At 43.4% G+C, this 24,841-nt stretch overlaps 1 protein-coding gene across 5 annotated transcripts in view; it reads left to right on the forward strand.

Moving 5' to 3' along the window:
• The window catches only part of map7d3 (MAP7 domain containing 3), a 41,749-nt gene that overhangs the window by 1,875 nt on the left and 15,033 nt on the right, over positions 1-24,841 (forward strand). Inside the window, exons 2-11 of one of the 5 annotated variants that reach the window (XM_080416987.1) lie at positions 7,027-7,134; positions 7,804-7,884; positions 9,104-9,267; positions 10,935-11,046; positions 11,911-11,988; positions 13,635-13,742; positions 14,933-15,028; positions 16,924-17,022; positions 19,060-19,182; positions 21,549-21,688. In XM_080416987.1, the coding sequence (XP_080273113.1) occupies positions 7,027-7,134; positions 7,804-7,884; positions 9,104-9,267; positions 10,935-11,046; positions 11,911-11,988; positions 13,635-13,742; positions 14,933-15,028; positions 16,924-17,022; positions 19,060-19,182; positions 21,549-21,688 (1,109 nt within the window). The remainder of the gene's footprint in view (positions 1-7,026; positions 7,135-7,803; positions 7,885-9,103; positions 9,268-10,934; positions 11,047-11,910; positions 11,989-13,634; positions 13,743-14,932; positions 15,029-16,923; positions 17,023-19,059; positions 19,183-21,548; positions 21,689-24,841) is intronic. The other 4 variants (XM_080416988.1, XM_080416990.1, XM_080416991.1 and 1 more) reach the window with 4 other exon arrangements.

A 24,841-nucleotide genomic window follows, 5' to 3' on the forward strand; every position in this document is an offset into this window, starting at 1 on the left:
AGTTTGTTTTGACTCAAGCTGCAGTTAGGGTGAATATTTTTCAATGTTTTCGTTTGCAAGGGAGGTTTCTTGCATACCCGTTCTGGGTGTAGGACTAATTGTTTTTTGTTCTTGGTTAAAACTGGGCCATAAAGTAGGCCTGTTCTTCATCCTGTTTCCCCCTACTACTTTCCCATTCACTATTTGACTCTGGAAACAGCATTCCACCCACTATTCGTGGCTTTGTGAAAATATCCAGCCAGTTTAGAAGAAGCAAAGCAATGTGAATGGTTGTGATCCTGTCTTTCTGTGTAGTTACTCGAGGAGAGGGTGATATTGGCAGTTTTGAACAGTCCAACTCCAAACCACTCAATCTCTCAGCCTGCAGCCAGAATGAAAGATTGGAATAATAGAATAATGCCTGGAATCTAACCTAGTCCAACCTTAAACAGTTCCTATGCATGGTCATCTCCACAAAAATGTGAGCGAGGAGGAAATGTACCCTGTTATTATGAAGGAAGACACAACTGCAAGGCTAGCCCCCATCCTGGCTCAGCCTCCACTGCTGCAGAATCAAAAGCATGACAAATATTTCTGAGCTGGTTGGAGTTAACCAAAGGAGGAAACGGACCAGCCTCGATTTCTTGGTATAGTCTCCACTCGTGCAGGACTGAAATGCCCCACCCCTGCTTTCATTTAACCCCAAACTTAACCTTGCTTAAAAAAAACACACAAGCACGTCACGTGTGCATTCATGCAAACAATGATGATTTGAATACTAAAGCTATTTGGTTTTTGTGTGGACTGCATCACTAGTCAGTTCACCCCAGAAGCAATGTAATGTAGTGCATCGTTCCTATTTTGTATTTATATAATACTACCATGTCCTTCTGATATGTGATCCACTTCCCACCAGGAAGGACCGTGCTGAGTCCCACTCAGACAGCTCCTGAGGGAATAACTTTAGGGATGGGGACGTGTCATTATCTGCTAGTTCCGGAAATAGCCCAGGCTTACCTTTGCATGAACCTGTCCGAAGTAATCCCATGGAAGATTTGCTGTGTGCGCATGTATCAGTGCAATGTTCTGTGTGAAGGCTTGTATTCTTCAGCAGTGTGTGTGTAGACCCTTTCTACTTGAGGCCTTTGCCATGCTTCCAGGCACAGATTGCTGCAGCTGGTGTCCCAGACAGGAGGAGGGGGCAACAGTCTACCACTGACAAACCAAACTGACCCGTCTACCATATCTATTCTCCACACTGCGTGTCCATGCCTACAGACTCTCGCTAAGGTGGGGTAGGGTACCTGACCAAGTGGCCAAATATGACTGAGTAGGGAACGATGACTGAATGTAGACTCAATATTGAAAACAAGCTAGCTTCATGCCCGTCTTGTCTCAGAGATGCATGACAGTTGTGTATATGAGGCGGTTTGTGTGTGACTTTGTTTTCAATTGCTAAAGCCTAACAAGCATATTTGCCTATTGCACATCAATGTTGACTGCTGCTGTTGCTCTCTGAACATTAACAAATGGTCATGTTAGTTTTCTTTTTTGTAGACATGCTGTGAGCTAATACAGACTGGCCTGTTTCCTGTTTATGGCCTCCCAGTACAGCCTCTAAAGTGGGGTCATCAGGACCCCCACCCCCTCATGCGACTGTCCCCATAGTAACGTAACAGCCTAGAGGATGGAGCCCAGTTTATAAATCAATGTAAATCAATGAAAAAAGGCAGGCGTGTGTTTCTAAGCTTTTCTCCCATCTGATGCCATTTAATATACTAAGTTAAGAAAGCTTGATTGTGTGAATGACCAGGCTGATGATCAATGGACAGGTTGTTTTGATCCTCATTTCCAACATTGGTCTAGAATCACACAACTTTTAACCTTCCAGTCTGTTGCTTTGGCCAGTATTGAAAATCTGTGTTTATTAACTATCAATGAATGTCTCCATAGCGATGGGAGATGTTAGAGCTGGGTGCGCAGCCCCCTGATTGGTGTCTTACACAGCATCCAGGAGGACACCTGGCCCTCAAGAGATCTGATAGGAAAACAAATCGCTCCCTGTGCTTGTAAATGGACAAAATAAACACATGAATCGTCTTTTTATGTGTCAGTGGAGAGTGCACTCATTATATTCACCTTTTGTCTTTAGCGACAGGGCCTGCTATGGCTTGTTATGCTGGCCTTTGTAATTACTGGAGATGATGACTGTGTTTTAAGTCACACTCGCCTGTCATTCATGCAGGCGGCTCATAAAGCTAGTTTTTGGTGCAAGACACCGGCGCACTAATCTAAGTATAAATCAGGTGTTGTGAATGCAGGAGAGATGGAGTGCAATTTTGTCTTTTTTTTGGCAGTGTACTACCTTTGCCTACTCAGCCCTTTGCTTTCCTGTGTACTCACGACACATTTTAGTTTTTTTCACCCTTTTTGTCCCCGAAATTATTCACTTGGTTCAAGTTAAGACTCCAGTTCATTAGTTTAGTATTTAATTAATTGTTTGCAATTCTTGCATTTGCATTGGCAAAGCCATTACCTTTCCACAGACCTCATTTTAGAATCAAATCAAAATACTTGCAGATCAAAATCTGGCCATGGGAACCCACTACCAAGAGAATATATTGGCTGATAGTATTAAACTTACTATGTTGCGAGTTAAAATGCAAAGATGCATAATTCATTCCTGTTACTCGCTTACAAATCCACCTCCCTCGCCCTGCATGCACGCTGCTGAGTTGCTCTTGGTTGAGAAACACTTATCATCAGCTACTCTTTGTGTTGCTTAGTAACTGTTGCGATGTAACAGAGAGCTTGGTGTCTCTTTATTTTCTATAAAGATATGGGTTTGTTTAAACATGTTAATGATCCATATAAATTCTGACGCCAATAAAACACTGTTCTCCCTACAAAACGGTGTACAGATAAGTCGCCCTATATTTTCTCTTTTCCCTTGAGAGGAGCATGGATTTAAATTTTTTTTTCATAATCCCCACTAATCTAATCTAATGATACCAAGGAGCAATCATCAGCGCATTGCTCTGTCCAAAGCACTGTTTTTATCAGTGACGACTAGTAGTGAGTTGTTAAGAGGGCAATTGGGGGCCACATCACCCAAAACAAAAGGTCATCCTCTATTGCGTTATCAAACCGCCAGTTGACCCAGAATTGCTCCTCCTACCAGTGGGGTTGGATTCAACTGAGTGGAGCGTGAGAGCAAAAGTAAAGTGACCTACTACTACACTTCCTCTGGGGGATTAGCTACAGATTTTGACCCACTGTAATCCTCTTTGACCCATGAGCACTCTCTGCAGAATACACAGATAATAGTCTTTTGTTTTTGTTTTGTTGTTTTGGGGTGGGGTGGGGGGCTTGTCAGCTCAGCTCTATCCTCATTTTACTGTCCTGTTTTGAGTCCCTCTGATAAATAATAATAACACATTGAACCATGGACCTTTGATCACCTCATGATGACTAGCTCAATGCTGTTTGTTTGTTTGTTTGTGTGTGTGCATGTGTGTAAATACAATTATTACTTGTACTTGTTAAGAGCTATAAGCAACGGTGTGCAGGACCCACACCAGTTCTCGTTTCTTAGATTTGAGGAGCCAGCGTGGTGGTTCTTAACACTGAGCATATCCTCTCTTGTGCTCCCTCTCTACACAGCGTTGTCCTCCACTTGCACTGCAGAGTCTCAGAGCAAAGTGTAGTTTGACATCCTGAACAAAGTCAGGGTCACCTCATGTAATCGAGAGCTCATTGTCGCCACTGTTCCCCAGATGATAGTGGAGTAGTGTGTAGGTCACATCTTATTATTATTATGCCGTCTCCCCGTCTGCAATCAAGGCTTTGTAAAGAAGGAAAGGACATGTGCATCGCTTTCTTGGTCCGGCAATTCCAGCTGGCGTATTTGTCGCACTGGGAGGCAAACTAGAGCCGAACGTTCAATGGAATGCATTGACGGACAAGTGTATGGATAATTGTAAAATAATTGGTTCGGGACTGTCATCGCGAGACTGTCAATTATTGACAGCCTGTCAACCAATTCTCGTGATGACGTTCCATACTGCCCCGTCAGAAACGTACTCTGTGCTTTTTAGATACCTCAATAAAATTGAGTGCATGAAATTGAGTGTGCACATCGAAAAACATGATTTCTTCTTTTATTTTCCTGAGCCGATTATCTGACAAAGGTTGGTCTTTGTTCATACGATCGTCCACCCGGCTTTCATTCACTTCAATGCATTCCATCAAACTAACGGCTCCAGTTTGCCTCCCGAGTGCGTCAGTTGCGCATGCCATGGCATAGAACATGCCCCTTCCTTCTTGACATAGCCCTGTCTGCAATGAGGAAGGAAGAGGTGGCATTGTGACATTCTCTTTACAGACTGTCAAAATGGGATGGATCTATTACTGTGTGACAGTGCGTCTTCAGTGCGAACCTGCAGTATTTGGCCATTGGGTAATTCTTCTGGCTGAAGAGGTTCTAGTTTGTTTCCTACAGTTAGGAAACGCTCTGATTATAGAGGACCTTAGACCACTGACCCGCGGATCAAGTGTCACCAATAGCGGGCACATATCACATGACCAATGATGCCTCTGTCAGCACTGTCTCAAGGGCAAATGCACACACTTTTCAGTGCAAAGAGAAGTAATAAGGCTGTAAGCAGATCCTGATCACGTCCTCTCCAATTCGCTCTTTGCGTCCTTACTTCCTTCCTACCCCCTTTTCAAACCATCTGCACAATCCCACTTGGGCTTTGGGGGGGAATGGCCATTTGGAAAATTGTCAACCGGTTACCATTAGTCCTTACCGGTTAATTCAAGCCCCACTATGTAACATTTTAAAAACTGTATTGCATATTATGTCCCACAAAATTATAAAGTAAACATTTTAAGCAATATAACACACATCCTTCCATAAATGTATACAAGGGGGGTCCCTGCTAGGGACTGTACTGTATTACTATGTATAGGGGAGACGATGAGTTTCATCCGAACATTCGAGCTCTAGTGTCGCTATTTATTGATTGTTTCACCTGGGGACCACCCGCCCCTTACATACTGCGTCAGTCACACACTGTTGTGTGCTGTGGTACTCCGCTGGTATGAGGGACTAGGGATGCAAATTATCGAGGAATTCATTAATTGATAGTTGATAACCTTATCGATTGATTAAACGGTTAATTGATAAGCAGCGTTTTTTAGGACTAAAAGGAAAATTCTTGTCCGAAACCGAAAATGAGTGCAGAAACATAATCGCCTTGATGTATATAACATTAACGAGCATTAGCTGGTCACAGACACACACCTCCCCTCTGCAGTGCCCTATGGAGTCTGTCTCATTTCTCTCCAAAAGCCCTTGAATATGATGGAATATGATTAAGGATTACTACACACTCACGTACCTGTAACTTGAACAAGGCCAAAAAAAAGAGAAACTTGAACAAATATAGTAGACCTACAAGCTCACAACGCGTTGCACTGTGATGCGTTGTGAGCTTGTAGATCTGCTAATAATTCTAGCACTGCCCCTACCTGCTTGCGATTGGCTGAATTCAGGAAGGGGACTGCCCCTTCCTACCAAAAGGCAAGAAGACACCCAAGGCAGAAGAACTGCCAGTCAAAGCCACGACTGGCCAATCACATCGAGTCCTAATCTATTTTTAATATAAAAATGTGTAAGCTATAAAACTTCACTTAAAGACCGCAGACCCCCCCCCTCCCTCCCTCTCTCTCTCTCTCTGTGTCATGGATGGTGCTGAGAAATGCGCTCTCTTGCGAGATCAAGTGAATGATTCCTACTTTAGATCTTGTTCTATAGCCTAGCCTCATTATTATATGATTAATTAATATAGACAGACATAAGCGACATGCTCTGATAAACATGGATCAATCTATTCCTTGACATGAAACAGATCTCAGTAATAGCCCACTTTATTTTCAAGTAAAACTAAGGCATGCAATTAAAAAAATGGACAAATCATTCTTTCTTTGGTCGAGTCATATTTTTGTGAACTGTTTGCCATCACGTACACTACATCTTTTGTTATCTATCTGTCTGTTATTAACTATCCTTTTGAGTACATTAAAGTGACGTTGTCGTGTGACTCCCGTGTTGTGTGCAGTGACTGCCTTCGGTGCAGGGTTGTCTGCGGAGTGCAGACTGCAAGAGATGGGGCATAACTTGAAGTGTAGTCACTAGTCAGACAGACGGTTATGTGATGTCACGAGGCCAGCTGCTATGCAAGCAAGGTTACAGGGGCCCAGGGCCAAAGCGAGAACTTGTTAGGTAGGCATATTATTATATTATTACAGATTTTTAATTCAAACCTTAACTTTCACATTTTACACAGTTTACAGTGCTGCCGCTCTCTCCAAAGCAGAAAGAAACAGGCTTGTGTATGTGTACAGTATTTTATCTGTTTCACAGTAAGGAAAATAGCAGTTTCTCTGATTCTTAAAGCTTTAATGTTCATAGGCGGTGTGCAATCACTTTCAGTTCCAGCTACAACATGGTTTATATGTTGATGGGCAGTGCTGAAATCTACTGGGAAAGCAGTGTGTGTGACTGTGCACGCGCATAGCCTGCGTTGTGCCACAGTGCCTTGTGCATGCCAGTTGGATACGAGGAAGCTAACTAACAACAAGTGTTTGATGCCAAGGCTGTCTCGCCGCTCCTCTCCCTCTTCGTTGTGCGGTGGTTTCGGACACACATCTCCCCCAGCATGTCACACAGTAGAGCAGTACATGGCTAGCCACAGACAGGGCCAGGCCTGGGTGGAAGAGGGGGGGGGGGGGGGGTAATGCCGGTTGGCTGGCTGAATAGCTAGATTGTTCTGTAGCCTCAAATCCGCTGGATCTTTCCAAAACTCTCATTCCTATGTTGGACAAAACAAATCAGTTTGCAAACTGAATTGAGCCTCTCGTTTCCAAAAGCATCTCTCCGTCATTGATGACTGACATTCACATTGTTGACATTGTTAGGCACGATGCAATGGCGCACTGGGACTAAGCGTGTATGTGTGTGTGTGCACACTCTCTCTACAGCTGCAGCTGCGCAGGCGCAAGCAGAGGAGCGTCGCAGCCTTTTGGGGAACAGTCCAGGACCTACAGCAGCAGCAAACACAACCGCTAAACCTCAAGGGCCGCGGCCAGGTAACATAGACCACACCTAGGCACAACACATTCCCAGTCACATCCCACAGGCCCCCACCTCCACCACTGTTATTGTCCCATGTCCTCCACTTACTTAACTTGCTTACTGCCCGTTATGCCTATTATGTATGTATGTCAGCAACAAAGGATCTCTCTCTGTTTTATGCAAGCATGCAATCATTTCAATGGCCAGGTTTCATTGGGTCTTCCTCACTTAAGTTTCCCTTCCAGTGTCCAGTGAAGAGCAGTTCTTGTGATGTCCGCCCGTCCGTTTTCTCCGCCTGATGTGTCCCAATCCATTTCCACCACGTTCTCACGATGATGGTGTCTGTAATTGCTCTCCACAGTCTGGCATATTTGTACCCTTTACATAACGCTTTGTGGATCGGTCGCACCTTGTCGGCGTGGCTCACTGTACACCGTGTAGTGTACTCACTGTACTCTACACTCGCTCATCCTCTCATTACTGTAACGGCGCCGCAAATCCCATTAATGTCTTTGTCACATGCACACATCTGCCCATCAGATGTCTTCTGCAGGTCTGCATGACACGGCACACTATTGTAATCCACGCAATCCATGAGTCCTTTGGTGTGCGGATTATGACAACGGCAGTCAGTGTAAATGTGGGTGTCTTGATTGTGTGTGTGTGTGTGCGTGCGTTTGCAGTCATCGACGGTGCCGCACTTAGGATAGACGACCGTCTCCGAGTGGCGAAGGAAAGACGGGAGGAGGCAGACAAACATCAAGGTGAGAGAATAATGTCTTTTAAAAAACTCTTGACCACACTCGCACTGAATAAGGAACCTACAGCCACATGTCCTGTCAAAAATGGGAACATTTTAATTCATGGAGAATTTAAAATGTTCTCACATGGTGAATGAAGAATCTAAAAACGGAGAAAATTTAACAATAACCCCAAAACAATTGTTTGCTCATTACTTCCAAAACCGTCTCGCATACGAACGTGGAGTGCGCCTGGGCAAGTGTGTGTATCCAGTTGTATACGTTCAGTACTTCTAAAACACGTGCATTTGTGGGGTGAAGTATTCCTTTAAAGGTTCATAAGGGGTATGCCAGAATACTAAACATGTACTGAAGGTACTACAGACAAGAATGACTTGCCGATTTAGTGTTATATAAGTGGCTCTATTCTTCCTCTCACTTCCCAGTGAAAATAAAATGAACACATCTAAGGAAACAACGATGATGTGGCTTCTAATCTTCCTCGTTTAAGCTAACATCCTCAGGGAAATGCCCCCATTAAAGGCCCCCTTTTGTTTTGAGCCAAGAGTGGGTTTTTATGAGTCCTTTTCTCCCAGAGACTCATCCCATCAATTATAGCGCAATTACTGAGAATGCAGTTTGCCGTAAAGCAGTGATATAGCTTGAGGACCAATGCTTGGGGCTCTTTGGTTTTAATTAGGCAATGAGGTCTTGTGAGCAGTGGTGTAAAGTAACTAAGTACATAAGTAAAATGTTGAGGTATTTTTTACTTTACTGGAGTATTTCTAATTTTCAATACTTTTACTCCACTACATCTCAGAGGCAAATATTGTACTTTTACTCCGCTACAATCATTTGAAAACTTAAGCTACTAGTTACTTTGCAGATATAGATTATTACATTATAAAACATACACTAACCACTTTAGCCCTATTTTATACCAAGGCTATTTGAAAAAATAAACGGCCTGTTATTTTCCCCCAAAAAAAGTGCTTTTACTTTTGGTACTTTAAGTACATTTTGATACCAATTCTTTTGTACTTTTACTCAAGTCAATTTTGAATTCCGGACTTTTACTTGTAACAGAGTACTTCTACATTGAGTACTTTTTCCACCACTGCCTGTGAGTTAGCTGCACAAGACAATACAGTACAATATGTGTCTAATAAGTGTCCCTGTGGTCTGTTTTTCTTTGTGTTCGTACACACACAATGTGACCATGTGTGCACATGCGCGCGGTCAGCATTGCGAGAGTCTCAGATCCTGGAACGGGAGCGCAAGGCCAAGCTGCTAGTAGAGCGACAGATGGAGGAGCGACAGCGGAAGGTGGAGGAGCAGCGCAAGAAGGAGGAGCAGAGACGTTCTGCCGTGGAGGAGAAGAGGAAACTGAAACAGGAAGAGGAGAAGGTACGTCTGGCACACAAGGAGCCACAAGGCCAAGCTACAAGTGGCCTGGCCTGGCCTAGCCTAGTCTGGGCTGGGCTCTAAAGCACTGTTTCCCAAACAATGGGTCGGGGTCCATTTGTGGGTCACGGATACATTTTTATGGGTTGTGAGTAAATACCCCTTTATTTTTGGTTCCCTACATTTTGTTTTTAATTATGATTATTTCAAAAGATTTTCTAAAAATACTAAGACATTTAAAAAAAATTCTTGAATTAAAAACATTTAAACAAATATTGAATTAAAAACAAATTCAAACATTTTTCAAAATGATTTCATAAATTTAAAATGACAACAAAATACATAAATAAGAAAACGTTTAGCACATTCACTGCCAGGGGTTTTCTAAAACCGGCTGTAGCTTCTACCATCATTTTTAAGCGTTCTGACTAATCTTTCAAGAACCACAGAATATTTATCTCCAGTATGATCGATCCCCTGAAGGGTTTCACTGTGCTTCTGTGAAAGAAAAAAAAATGCATCACGACCTCCCGTTCGCTTTTTGTACCCAGTTGAAAATAGCATGTTTCGCCAAAAATACCTAGTAAAACACAGGAGCCGAGATATTTCCGAAATACTTTAACCAGGAAGTGAATGGAGCAGTACATCTTTGGATCTCCTGGTTCTGTGTGAACCAGGAGATTTTTTAAATGACGGAGATCTCTGTCAATGGCAGTGAATGTGTTAAGAAGTAGTGAAAGCTCACAACACGTCACGATGCGTTGTGTGCGATGTGTAGATCAGCTGTTTTCACTAGCTTAGATCACATGGACACATCAAATTTCTTTTTTGGGTCTCAAACTAAACAGTTTGGGAACCACTGCTCTTGAGGTCCTGTTTTATTCAAATAATTGGTCCTCACTAGTGCTCATTATAATATGGTACAATTTTTGTCTATTCACTCTGTGTCTCAGAGGAGGGCTGTGGACAATTCAGAAACCACCTACCAGTGACATCATCAATGGGAAATGCAAGCTAATAGAAACTGCTGGCTTAAAAGTTATAAAGTGCTATAATGAAAGCTATTGTTCTCCCGTAAATAAAAAAGTTGAAATCTTGTTTGGAAAAAAACCTGCCTAATGATGATGTCACTAGTAGGCGGGTTTCTGAAGTGTCCACAGCCGTCCTATGAGACACAGAACGAGTAGGGAAAAAATGGTGCCATTTTATAATGAGCATTAGTGATGACCAATTATATGAAGATGGGTTGAAAAACGGTGAAGTTGTCCTTTAAGCTCTATTTTATACTTTGTCATACGACTGTGTTGGGCAAGAAAATTAGACGATGTACAAGCTCACGACGCATCGCATCATGATGCGGGGTGAACTTTTAGATCGGCTAGTTTCGCCATTTAAAATTTTACAATTTTTGAAAACTTGTATTTTTAGTTGGGAAATGTGCAAAATGTTGCCTATAATGAATAGCCTAAAATAGGGATGCCAGGGTTAATGTGGTTAATATATAGGAAAGTCACATGATTGTCAGTGATTGTGATTCACATTCATGGATTTCAGTTGCGTTTTGTTCCATTTAGTTCAGACAGGTTTGCAGTTTGCTAAACAACTTGCATAGGATGACTTGCGTTTCTCTCTCTCTCTCTCTCTCTGTGCTGTGCTGTGCTGTGCTGCAGGAGCACTATGAGGCAGTGATGCGCCGCACGTTGGAGCGCAGCCAGCGGGTGGAGCAGAGACAGAAGCGGTGGTCCTGGGGAGGACTGTCCGCGGACTCAGATGGACGAACAGGTAAAGGAGCGTCTCATTCCTTCCCAGTTATAGCACAACTACTCGGGACGTTGCAGTGCTTTGAACGGAGAGCCATAAACCTCCCAGATCTGTAAGAAACTGCCAATAAAATGTACTGACCCACAGCCATTTAACAAACCTCTCATAATCCGCATTTTAGGGATGTTCACTATATGACCAAAAGTCATTTGACACCCTTTTTAATTCGTTTTCTAATTATTGCCCTTTGTTCCAGTGATTCGTACAACATGAAGTGTCATCAATGCACGTGATTTGCTTCCATTCAGCCACAAGAGCATAAGTGAGGTCAGACAGTGACGTTGGGCGATTAGGCCTGGCTCGCATTTGACGTGCCAATTCATTCCAAAGGTGTTTGATAGGGTTTAGGTCAGAACTCTGTGCAGGGCAGTCAAGTGCTTCCTCACTCACTCATCTCAGAAAACTGATCTGTATGGGGGGGTAAGAGGGGTTTGGTGTTATGAAACGGGAAACGGCCTTTCTGCAAACTTGGAAGCACACAATTGCCCAGAATGTCATTGTAACTGTACCATTAAGATTTCTATTCACTTGAACAAAGGTCGTTAATTAGAAACACTAATTAGAAAGGGTGTCCACTGGTCTTACAGTATATTGTACAAGTTTTATAGTGAAAAGAAAACTGTGGTTGTACTTTGGGCAGTGCTTTTAATAGCTTGTTGTTTTCAAATTCACCACTGTTTTTAAATTGGTTTGCCCTGCGACAGGCGACCCTGGAAGTGTTGACCAGACGAAACCCAACGATGGACAGGTTATGGCCTGCACTGATCTCTTTGTTGTGCTCTACTGCTCGTCACCTGAGAGCTCTTTTTCCTCCCCCCCCTACAGGAGACTCTGACGCCTCATCAACAGTAGCTATAGTAATCTCCCCTGCTTCGCCAGAAAAGCCCCCAAGGAAAGAGCAAGGTTGTGGTTGTTGATAATTAACCTTCCAGGTTTGGAGCACAACGCAGCATGTAGCGGCACAGCGCTGTCTTACACGGATGCTCGCTTGCATTCTAACCGGCAGTTACCATGCTAACAAGCACGCTTAACCACTTAAGCCCTATTTTATAAATCACCATACGAAAAAAAAAAAGGTTTCGCCTGTAATGACATGCCCAAAATAGGGATGCCAGGTTGAAGGTGGTTAAGTCTGATGCCTGCATTTTCTCTGTCTGTTTTGGGGCATTAGGCTCCCAGGTTTCTCTCTCACTAATTTTCGAGCACTTCCAGGTGACGGGTGCCGGGTCACGGAAATGCACTCCATACAGCTGAGGATAACTAGTGTGTCACAGAACTGCCTTGTCTCACGTGGTGCTAATTTTTGTTGTCAAGGCTCTGTGCTTGTGGGGAGGGGGGGGTTTAATCTGTGGAATGGAAGGAATGTTTCAGTTGAGTATTGTACAGGATTTTCCAGCTGTCCTTACTAACCTCTGTGTGTGCCTGCCTACGGCACTGGAATGGCTTTGGTTTGGCACCTGGATGTACTGGTTTTGAATATGGATGTCGCAGAGTATCGGGTTGATCTCAAGCCGGTCACATCTAGCCGTTTTGTGTACCATCATGTGCATCATGCTACATTGTTTTAGCTAGCTTTTCTGTTAACTTGTTCACCAATACACAATAGAATCCTCAGTGGTAATGTAACTCTTAGAGCATGGGAGCTAAACTGGTGGCCCATGGGCCAAATGCGTCCCACAAAGGTGTCCAATCCGCCCCGCGAGAAGAATATCATACCTCCTGGGCATGTCCCTGGAGAAGACAAAGGACCAGATGGGGGGATTATATCTCCACACTGGCCTTGGATCTCCCAGTTAGAAGTAGCTAATGTGGCCCGGGAAAGTGAAGTCTGGGATTCTCTGCTGTAATTGTTAGCTCCACGACCCGACTCTGGATATACGCTAGAAGAGAGATGGATGGAAGAAAATTATTCATGACCATTTATTAGCCCATGTATCTGTATGACAGCTGATCTCAGGCTCAAAAGATTTGGTGCGATTGTGTAGCCTACATTTAGAATATTGGTTCCTTAGTTCTACATTTGTGTCAGCAAATGTTTGATTTAAAATGCTTTATTATTGGGAAGGGTGGAACACCAAAACATGCTAATAGCATCGTATTTTATTTTCTCATCACAACTTTCTTGTGTCCTTAAGTTGATATTGATCCTAAATGTAATGCTTGCTTGACAATTTTCATAAGAATCAAAATTTGTCAAGTGAATTATTGTGAGTTATAGCAGAGACTGTGGCACGAGGGAAGTTTAAAAAAGGACGTATGCAGCGTGCGTGTGCACAATTGGTATGGCCCGCATGAAGTAGAATTTTGCCCAATCAGGCATGTGACCCAAAATGAATTTGACACTTTTGTCGTGGAGTGTAACAATGTTTACACTCTCAGTTAAATCTAATACTGAGGATTCTACTGTGGAGGGTGTTAGGACCTTGTGAAAAAAATCCCTCCCACCCTCTGCCCCACTAACTACCTTCCCCCATTGGGCCAAGCTCCCTTGTAAACCCCTCCTTTCCCCTGTCTGTCTCTCCTCCTCCTCCTCTCCCCTCCCTCCCCAGTGGACAAACGCTCCACATCTACCATGAACCTGAAGCAGCTGGCTGAGACTGGCATCAACAAGCGCCTTTCCTCGTCCTCCGCAGCTCTCCTCAAATCTCCCGACAAAAGTAAGTCTCCTCCTCCCTCCCTCCCTCCATCTCATCCGTCCTCCGTACCGTCTCCTCCTAACCCACTGACCGCGTTTCTTCCAGACTGTGCTCTACGCCGCAGTGAAGGCACCCCTAGAGCTGGCTGATGTCACCCGAAAGCACTAGCACAATGTTTACAGGCCAAGCATCGATATTTGTATTACACAGTGTCCAGTTTTCGCTGTAGTGCAGTTCAACAATATATCTCAGTGGTTTTTGATATTCTGGAATCAGTCTTGTGACTAAAGGGTAGCAGTAGAGCTGGAGAGTTTGTTGAATTAGTTTCATTGTTTCACTGTACATTGCTAACACAATTTAAAATAATGTTTCCAATAATCTGCAGATTGCCTTTTTCCACATCACTTGTTCAGATATATAGTGTCTGTCGTAGTGGATAGCTTGATTTATCACCCAGCTCTACGGGCACCTTATGTGATGCCATTATTTGTCTTGCCTGATATCAGGTAAGAAGCATCCATGATTGGGTTTTGTGTTGAGATCTGGTGCACCAGCCCAGTGGTTAACCACCTGGAACAAGCCCAGCTTCTTAGCCCCCCCCCATACCGGTAAAACTCCTGTCCTCCCAGCCAATGATTAATCAGCATGATCTCCTCCTGATTCCTCTGCATCCACTGCACGTGCACACGTGCGCACACACATACACAAACACACTTACCAAAACCTGTGCAGCACTGATCTTAAAAAAAAAACATTTATGTTAATTCTTTTTCAGTCTAGTCGTGTCCGATTTGATTCACAAGAACAAGCAGTGTTCATGTTTTTTTTCCTTTTCTGTAGCAGTAGCAATAAATCAGAAACGCGACTCTCCACAGCTTCCTTTTCCTCACTGAAGTCCTAGAGGTCGGCCAGCGCTGGTTCTTCTCTGATAATGCAGTTTTTCTCCCTACATCTCAACCTGTCTGTGTATAATATTCCATTGCCTCCTTCCATTCCTCTTGCAGGGTTCTGAAAACAGATTCACACACTGGGTGGGGGTGAGGGATTGTGATAACAATATATTTAGATCATGGTCCCTTTTCTGATTTTGTGTGTGCGTGTGCATGCCTGTGTGTGACTGCATCAGTAAAAGCGTCAGGTCTGTGTCATTGAGTTCTAAGAAAAAACAAGACCATGTCACTTCAATGCGTCATCTCATCGTCATCTCTCAGGTATTAAGAGGAGGAGTGCGTCTTGTAACCGGTTGTCTAGCAACAAAGATGGCTCTCAGCCCAATAAGGAGGACGGCAAAAAGGTGGAACAGACAGGTGCAGAAAACCCACTCTATATTCTCATTACACAGAGATATCTGTACATGGATATCTGTAACCTCAGTGGTGTTCAGCAGGGAAGAGCGCATGCCAGAGAGCCAGTAAACTTTAACGGGGTAGTTCGTTTGGTTGGTATGTTGGTTGGTTTTTGGAGGTTTGATATTGCACATCCCAAGATTCTGGTCAAATATTAGATTTTTCTCCAAAATATGGTTACTGAGAAATGTCCAGTGGGAGCTTTTAAAAAAAAATTTAGTCAGCTAGCGAGTGTCTGTTTTTTGTTAGATACTACTGGCTACTGTGGCTAGCTGTACCCATTTGTTTGCATTAGCATGATTGCTACTAAATGCTAACAAGCTTCCAGGCGACATTTCTCAATAACAGTAGTCCCTATTTAGTGTCTGTCTGTGTTTGGAGAAGTGTGTATACCGTACTCTAATTTTGCCCCAAAAGTTGAAGGTGACCCCATGCTGTAATGAAGCAGCACACTGTGCTAAGACATTATCAGAAACAGTGACATGTACTCTGAATGCTGCCAAACATTATATTGGCAGGCCCGACTTAAAGTTATAGTTTACAAAAAAAAAAAAACTTAAGTACTGTATGAGCCAGTAATGTTTGCAATGGTCACTTGCACTTGCCATCGCAGCTAATGACGAACCAAGCAGTGAGAGTTCAACCACTGCTCACGTAAACATCATTACTTTATTGACATATACTATATTCACATTTGCATTTATTCTCATGTGACAACAAAATGTCAATATTCAAAACCATGGGGGAAAAACACAACACTTGAGGGCATAAAATGTTTAGATTTTGAATAAAAGACTACAGGTATGCCTGATATAGGTATGCCTGATATAGCCTATGTCTTGACTGAAAAAAATCAGTCACCAGCCAAGAAACATCCAAATGGAGATTAAAATGACAAACAGAACCTAAAGGCCCTGTGTTTATATCATCCTAATGAAACAGTTTCAAATGTTAAGAATCAATATGTATTTTTAAAACATGTACGCAGGCTGTGCAGGCTGAGTATACGCAATGCCTTGACCTGGCCTCTCACAATTATTACATAATTGCCTAATCGCAATTATTTGAGATAATTGCAATATCTTTTTGCATAATCGTCCTATTGTTTCCATGTTGAAACATTTTTACATATTTTCCAACATTTAAAAAAATAGTGGAAATAGCCAATCTACAAGCTTATCGTGGCACGTTTTGAGCTGGTAGATCGGCTATTTCCACTATTCATATAAAGTATAATGTTATTAAATTATGTACGTTATTTGTCATATCTGCCCTGTACACCTTTTGTTTACGAAGCTTAAAAGCCAAACAAATGTATTTTTTATTCATAATGTTCCAATGTTCAACCGAACGACACAAATCGTTTGAGCGTCAATTAATCGTCAAGTAAAATGTCATAATGGTGACAGCACTAGCAATGCCCACTGAAAAAAGAAGTTGGTATATGACTTGTACCATCATGTACCCTCCACCACCCCATTCGGTTGCAACCATTTGACCAGAACCTTTGGATGTGCAATATCAAATACAAAAAACGGAACATCCCGTTAAGAATAACTGTGGTTTAAACTAGCTTTAGTGACAGCTGTGACAAAGATACAGAAAGATTGATGTGGTAGATGCTTTGATCCAGCTGCAAATTGGTAATCGGGAGGATCTGCATGACTCCAGCATACACATTTAGGCACAATCTATTTCTAGTTGGACATGAGCTGCTCTTAGCCACAGCCTATTGATTGGTAACTTAATGAAATGAAGCCAAATGAAATACACAAGGTTTGTAAGGGTACTCATGAGAGGCTGTGCAGTTCTCTCGCTGTACCCGACTGGCTATAACCCAACTTTCCTGTCCATAGGCCCCTCCCTGAAGAAGAGAAGCTCCTCCCTCACACGAGTAGGTGGGGGCAGGCCGCAGACCCCCGGCAAACCTGATAAGGGGACGACGGATGATCCAGGTGGCTAGCATGAACCGTCCAGGATAATTGTATTTGCTCAATGCGCTCCCTGTCTGCCTCGCTCGGGTCTCTCTTTGTAAATAACAAGCATGCATCTCGTCTGATGAGATCCGCTCACTTGCCCTACATTCAGAATGTGCTCTGTTTAATGTGCTTGTATTAAGCGGTTGCAGGATCTTTCTCGTGTTTCGGTGCGGCTGAGGGCCTTCGGTGCTACTGGGTTTAACGGTCCAAACAGGCCAACACTACTTGCATCTTTCTCTTTCTCTCTTTACATGTGCATAGATCTGTTGATCACTGGCCTCCAAACCGCCTCTTCTAACCAGCTCCTAAGCTTTTTCAAATGTTTCCTTCCTGTCTGTGCAGAATCAGGAATGCTGTACTAATTCCTTGCGTGGCTCAACTTCTCCTTTGGTCTTTTTCTGCCAGATTTAATCCAGAATTGTGTTAAGTGTTTTTGTTTTTTCACTTGCATCTACGCCGTTCTAACCTCGTAATAGTTAGTTGGTCGTCCAAGCCTCACTCCAGAATTGGGTCCTTTGTGTGCAGTTCACCCGCACTAACACAATGTTTTGTTTATTTGTTCACAATGTGTTTGTTGTTTCCTCCCTGCCAGATGACGGTAGAGCTGGATGCGAGTCGCTGGTCTCGTGCCCCAGCACGGCGTTTGTCAGTGCCATGCTGCTGAAACTGTTAATGCTATTAACCAGTGCTTTTGTTTGTCCCATTGATCATATTCACATGGTGACCATTTTGCCCTTGCATCACACCACCCCTCGGGTGTGCCGTAAGAGCAAAATAGCCGCCGTGTGACTATGGTCAATAGTCAAGTCAATCCTGTATGTGCACATGATGTGTGGTAACATTGTTCCTGTCCTGTGCCTAACATTTGGTATTTTGTAAGTAGTCCTGTTATGTTTAGGATCGCTATGTAACCATGCAAGGAAACTGTCTTCACCTCTGAAACAGAGCTAGAAGTTTGCCTCCGATGATCCTTTCTTGACACTAGAAAGCCCCAATCTCTTACTCACCGTTCTCATCACAGCTATGACTTTAGCTTCAACTAATGAGCCTGGTTCTCAAAGGCTGGGCCCAAAGCAGTGCTTTGTGCTGCACCACAGGCTAGTTCTCAAGCTAACAGCTAATAAACAAATCTGTCTGCAACAGAAGTCCTCTCTGTCAGGGCCCCAAGAGGAGAGGGAGCCTTATAGCGACATAAGCCCAATAACACTTTCTTTTCTTTCTTTTTTTTGCTGTTTTTTTAAATTTATTTTCCCCTCTGTTTTTGTTTTCAACTTTATAAGGGAGAGGGGGCACAGTCAAAAACTGGATCCAAAGGGGGGGGTTATTTCTTCCATCTCATGAAAGCAAGTGCTCTTTTGTTTCTGCTGGTGTCAAATGCATCCAGTTTACACTGGCTTATACTATACTGTCTACAGTCTATAACATTTCAGGATTTTCCCAGTGGAAGCTAAAAGCACTTGCTCAGGTCATGAACACTTGCCTATTTTAATTTGAAGTCCTTGCTATGTTTCTTTCCTCATCTGCTCCATAGCATTCTTCTCCTGTCTTTGGAGCTCACTAATGGTTCGTTCGTTTTAGCCCGTCAGCACGCACCTCCCCCTTCTGCATCAAGGAACCACCGATTTCACCCCATTTTCTCTCCACTTTGATCACTCCTCAGTTACTGGACAATCAGTCTTTTGGTCTGGGTCTCAATATTCTTCCATGCCTTCCTTTCCTTGCCGAGTTTCCTATTCTCATCCGTTTCCTTGGGTGATAATGACATGTGAAAAGATGTGGGCAAACATTGAAAAGGAAGGAACCCATGTGAGACTATTCAGATGCAACCTCTGGTTCTTTTATGTTGATTCTCCTGCTGGTTTAAATCACATGGTGAACCTTTCACACTCCACTCACTCCCCCCAAACTCCCTTCTTTGTGTTATTTTCCCCCCATCTCCCCGCATCTCTTGCCTCCTCTTTCTTCTTGGACTTTTTTTATTTTCTTCTGTGGGGTGGTTTCTTCGTCGTGTAGCTCGCAGGCCGCTGGCCGGCATCGTGGACGGAGGGGTCATTAGTCGCCTGCTCACCCCCACCCAGGCCTCACTAGCTAGGAGCAAGAGCGCCGCCGCCCTGTCAGCGGAAGGAGCCGAGCCAGGTAACCTCCACAGAGGAGACCCCCTCCACCCCCTCAGAGAGGACAGAGCACCCCGCCCCACCCAACCTCATTCCATCGCTAGAAAGACAAGTCTGCCAAGCTGTCAGTATCGACTCTCACTAGTCACTAGCTCAACCGTCCCGTCCCCCCCCCACCCATTCAATTCCCACCGCAGACCCTCACTCACTGCAGCTGCCTTTTGCTCCAATCACTGTGAAGCTAACTGTGGCCTCAATGTCGACACTTTTGGTGGTGGTTGAAATGTACGACCGGTGGTTGTAGTATTGTAGTTGCAGTGATTGAAAGCTGCTTGCGTAGGCTGCTGATGTTTTGAATGCTAAGTATTCCGTATTTAAACACATTCACGTGAGCAAGTTAGCAAAGTCACTTGCTGTAAATATTGACACGCACACACAAAGGCATATCGTACACTCTCACACTCTCTCGCTCTCACACACACACACACACACACACACACACACACACACACACACACACACACACACACTGTCAGGTTGAGCTCACATGCACTTCCGGTCTGAGACTATTATGCTGGGCAGAGAGGGACTTGACTGGTAGAAGTATGTTGGCGTAGCCTCAGTGTCCACACTGAGATTTGCTGTAAGCTGCTTACCTGTTACCTCAGTCATGTGACAGCCAGAGCGTTGTGTTTGTTACACGCATTGTGGGAACAAGACCAGGGAGCCAGTCCTTCAGGAACTACCACAGATGGAGAATATCAAACCTGACTGGGACTTGTGCTAATCTAAACACAGGACATACCCATCCCCAAACTAGGGTTTTGGGTCAGCACTTGCATAGTTTGATATGCTCTGAAGCCGTTTATGCTCGTTTTCGTATCTCCCTCGGCTAGCATACATGCCTCAGTTTGTGCTGAAGTGTGCCGTTTCTTTCCTGCCTAATGCTGGGGTGGAAATGATCTGTAGTATGTGGACAGCTGCTGCTGTTAAGCAAACACTGATAGGCCTGCATTCACATCCGATGACCCAAGGTGGTCAGTCTTGTTTTTTGAGTGTATAGCTCGATTCACATTCACAATGGCCTGGTGGAACCATAAAGAAAACAACAATCCATTCTCATGGAAACTGTTGAGATGTTCTCAGTTGATTTTTAGAGCTGCAGTTTTTATTGACCAGCCATTATAAGCCCATTAGGCACAATAGATTGGCCACTAAATATAGCCCAGTAGAAACATGACACATCTGCATTAGGAGAAACAGTGGTAGGGTGTTTCACAGCCCTCATTGCTGCTCAGTATACGGTCAGGACTACGGGCCACATTTTGTGATGTGGCTCTTGTAGGGAGAAATCTCTGGGCTTTAGGATTATCATTGCTAATCCCCCAATCTGACACAGCAAAACTGTTGGACAAACAGTGCTTCCTCAACTAGCTAACTACAGACTTCCCTCCAAGGAAGTTCTGGTTTTCATTCATTTTGCATGAACGGTTGTTCGCATTATAGGTTAGTAGCATTACGTTAGCCGCTGGAAATTGGTTAGCCAAGACTGTCGTCCTTACTTATAATAGGGTTTTCCATCTCCCCACATGTTTTGCTTTTGGAATTCTCTTTTCTTACTAGAGCATTGCCTTGCAACGATAGGATTAGTCATATCCCAGAACCATATCAGATGTCTTATTTGCAGCTCTAAAGAGATGGCCTTGGTTTTTGCACATTATCACCATAAAATACAGCAAAAACTAACTGTATCAACAACATTCAGCATGCTTTCAGTGTTGCTAGTGGAACCGTTGTGTTTTGGATATTGTGGATATTGTGGTGTTTTATCTATGCATGCGCGTGTGTGTGTGTGTGTGTGTGTGCGCGCGCAACATGTTTGTGTCCCGCTGAGGCTTGGTGGGTCGTTGGTGGGTCTTTTGTGTGTGTGTGTGTGTCCTATTGCTATGGTGGTGGTACGTGCCCAGTGTTGTCTGTTGGTTATCTGTGTTGATGAATGTTAAGCGTTGTGTCCAGAGGCTTTGGTCATAGAGTTGTCAGGCTATTCTTATTTTGTATATGAAAACATCTATTCTCATCCCTGCAGCCCCAACCCATAAGCTTCACAAACCAAGCAGTGTGCTGCTGTAAGAGTCATACCTAACATGTAGCTTTGTTTTTTTTGTGCTCTTATTCCCTTACGAAAACATCCATCCTCTTGCTCTCTTTTCTACCATTGTCTTTCTGTCTGCCATTTTCTCTTTCTCCTCTTGCTCTCTCTCTCTCTCTCTCCATTCTTCCGTTCTGCCCTGCCTTTCTTGCCGCTTCGCCGACCCAATCTGGCTGCTTCCCCCACTCCCGTTGGTTGTGCTCCCCCTGGCCCCTGCGATGACTTGTGTCCTTGACCAGAGTGTCACGTGTGTCCTCGCTCAGCCACCGCCAGCCCGCTGCACCTGCCACGTGGACCACTGCGTAGCCGCAGCATCGACCGGCAGAAGAGTGGCATGACCACGTCCGCCTCTGCCGACGGAGCCCTGGACCCCTCAATGGTAAGACCACCAGCACCTCAATGCACCACCACAGCACGGCAGCACAATGTTCATTCAGTGTCTGAATAGCCGCGGCTCATTGTCCACTACACAAGTCGCTTTGTGCAAAGAGGCCAGGGCGGTTAGATCGCTGATGGCGGTATAAAGACCACCGGGTGCTGATTCACTCATACCGTCCGCGTGCGATGCTGTTATTATTCTAATTTTATGCTTTGTAGGTAAAATTTGTGTTTTGGAAATGCTTTGTTTCATTATATACAGTACTGTAAAGGTTGGAAGACTGCCTGTTATTATTTTGCAGACTTGTTTTAAATTTTATGCTTTGAAGGTCAAATTTGTAGTGTTTTTGAAATACTTCCTGTGATTAGTACTGTAAAGGTTGGAAGAGTGCCCCGAAAAGTCCTATCAGATGGAGGCTGTCTGATTAATAACTAATCATTTGTGCATAGTTGATGTGTTTGAAATCACGTTGATTGTTTTGCTCCTGGCAGAGATATGCGCTCCACGGAGTGCCCCTTTCTAGTTCTGTAGTAGTTCTGGCCTGTCCCCATAAACCTCTTTTTAGTTCTGTATCTTATATTTAATAGTTACGGGTGTTAAATGTCAGTTGATCATTAGAAACTAGTTGATTTGTTAAACTGTTATAGGGATCTAAAACGGGCTAAAACCTTTGGCACAGTCAACATAAGTCTGCTATGGATGTAGGCTTACTGTAGCTATGAGCTTGTCCCAGAGGAAAAGTAATGGCCCTCATTCACTAAGCTCGGGTCCGCACATAATTTGTACGTATGGCATGCGCATATCCGCAACTTCCCATGTTGAGTCTTGATTCATCAATTTTATTTTGTCCGTGGATTTTGACGGACGTACACTCAAACTCACGTCTGCTCGGTAGCAGACTTCTAAGGGACCAAAGCTTGCGTATACGTCATTAGAATGCCTTATTCTTCATGCAAAATCAATTACAATAGTGCCAATAAAAATATTTATGTGCCCAACATTTGTCATCACATACTGTATAAAATAAAAAATAAAATGTATTTTTTAATTATTAGGTTCAGCGTGTTTGCCGTTTCTGCAAGTGTGGCTACAGTTTCGCATATTGGACTTTCATGCCAATTCCAATGTCACGCTATTAATTTACAATATTGACCACATCACATGAACCTAGTCTTACCATGTGATGAGGATACAGTATGGATGAAATCTAGTTGTGTCCATTACTCCGATTTAGGACAGTGGGGATATGTTCATCCAAAGGACAGATTCCCCTCAGTAATCAATAAAGCTCCGATAAAAGATTATCGGATATTGGCGGATTCCAGCGTCATCTTTTTACCTCGGCAAAGGTGAGCGGGCAATTGTTCATTAGAAAGGGCTTATATAATATCATTTTTTAAAAGTTTTATTAGCCTTTGGTCTTGAGGTTAAACTTTCAAAACTTTTTATTCTCATTACACATGTGAGTAGGCTATTACATTAATAACGTTCAGCGGCTCCATCGCATGAGGGACTCGCTTCAAGTCGCTTGCAAAAATACTGATCTACAAATTGTCAAGGCCGTGCGTCGAGACACGTAAGCTTGCAGATCAGTTCATTTTGACGAGTGATGAAGTTTTTTGTCTGACGTTGGATGTTTCCGGTTGCCTTTTATGGTCTTAAATGGGGCGTGGAACAATGCAAATGATCTCCACGGGAGCGCACTTGTGACTTACAGTACAAACAAAAATGAGATACACCTGTGATCCACACAAATCTGCACTCCCTTTCATGAATCTCACGTCCGAATTGGCTTATGCAATATACACAAAATTTACGACCAGGTTATACACGAAATATACGACCAGCTGAATATTAGTGAATGAGACCCATTGTCGTTTAAGGTGGTATCAGATTCCATGTGCAGTTTTAGTTTTTTAATAAGAGAGAATCACACGTTTTTAATGGTCCAACTGACGGTTTTATTGAGGTCCCTAGTTAAAGAAAAATGACAGACCAGTTGTAATACAGTTTAGTTAAAATGAGAGATGATATAATAAGCCAGTGCTGTAAATCAGTGTGATGTTCAAACTGTTGTGTTTATTCCTCTTATCACCAGCTAAATTCAACAGAAATGTTTAGAATTATTTGAATAAGGCCTGAGAGTTGCTGAAAAGTATTTGTCAATTCTCAGTTCCCCTTGATAGTGACTGAAAGGTGCTTGGATTTGACCCCTTGAGAGTTTGTACCAATTTTGAACTAATGACACATGCCACATTTTAGCTTACTGAAATGTAGTCTTAGAACTTTTCCAGAAGTCCTCTGGGAGGACAAAGGACAAAGATGAAAAGAAACACGTGTTTAAATCAATGATAACCAAATGTATCCCTTTACTATTTGGATGGACATCCAAATGCTTAAGGATCATCATGCTTAAGGAAAGTGAACCAATGCCAGATTTATATGCAAATGTCCTGGTACATTTGCCTGTCAAAACAGCCCCGTCAGATGGTAGTCATAGGGAAAACCAGTTTTTCTGCTGCACTTTCACCGAGGTCATAATGTCGATTTGAATTTGCTCATGTACAGTCACGATGTAATTCCACAGTGCTACTGCTACTACCACCTTACATTAAGTGTGTTTATGTGGTTTTGCATGGTATGTCTCATATATACCTACGTAGGGTAATTCACTCTACATATCTATTAATTATCCAAAATACAGGTTGCATTTATCCTACCAAAGTATATTCATTAGTCTGTGATGTATTGGCTGGTGCCTGGAGATGTGTGGTGGTAGGGCTGTCATGATCATGACACTTTAGTTTATGATTAATTTTCAAACAAATAATTGCGATTCTTTATTGGGATCCCCATTAGCTTCCACAAAGTGGTCGCTAGTCTTCCTGGGCGATTAATGATTTAATTGTGTTTTTGGCATCGCATTGAACATTGGAACATAATTGAAAATTATTTGCCTTTTTGTGCAGCAGTGGCTCAGGAGGTAGAGCATTTGTCTTGGAATCCAAAGGTTCCAGGTTCGATCCCCTGGCTCCTCCGGCCCGCATGTTGAAGTGTCCTTGAGCAAGACACCTGACCCCTAACTGCTCCCCATGAGCGAGTTGGTGCCTTGCGTGGTTTCCTCCATTGTGTGTGTGTGTGTGTGTACTGTGA

Source organism: Gymnoscopelus braueri (assembly GCF_963280865.1).
Source record: "Gymnoscopelus braueri genome assembly, chromosome: 20".
NCBI lineage: Eukaryota > Metazoa > Chordata > Actinopteri > Myctophiformes > Myctophidae > Gymnoscopelus > Gymnoscopelus braueri.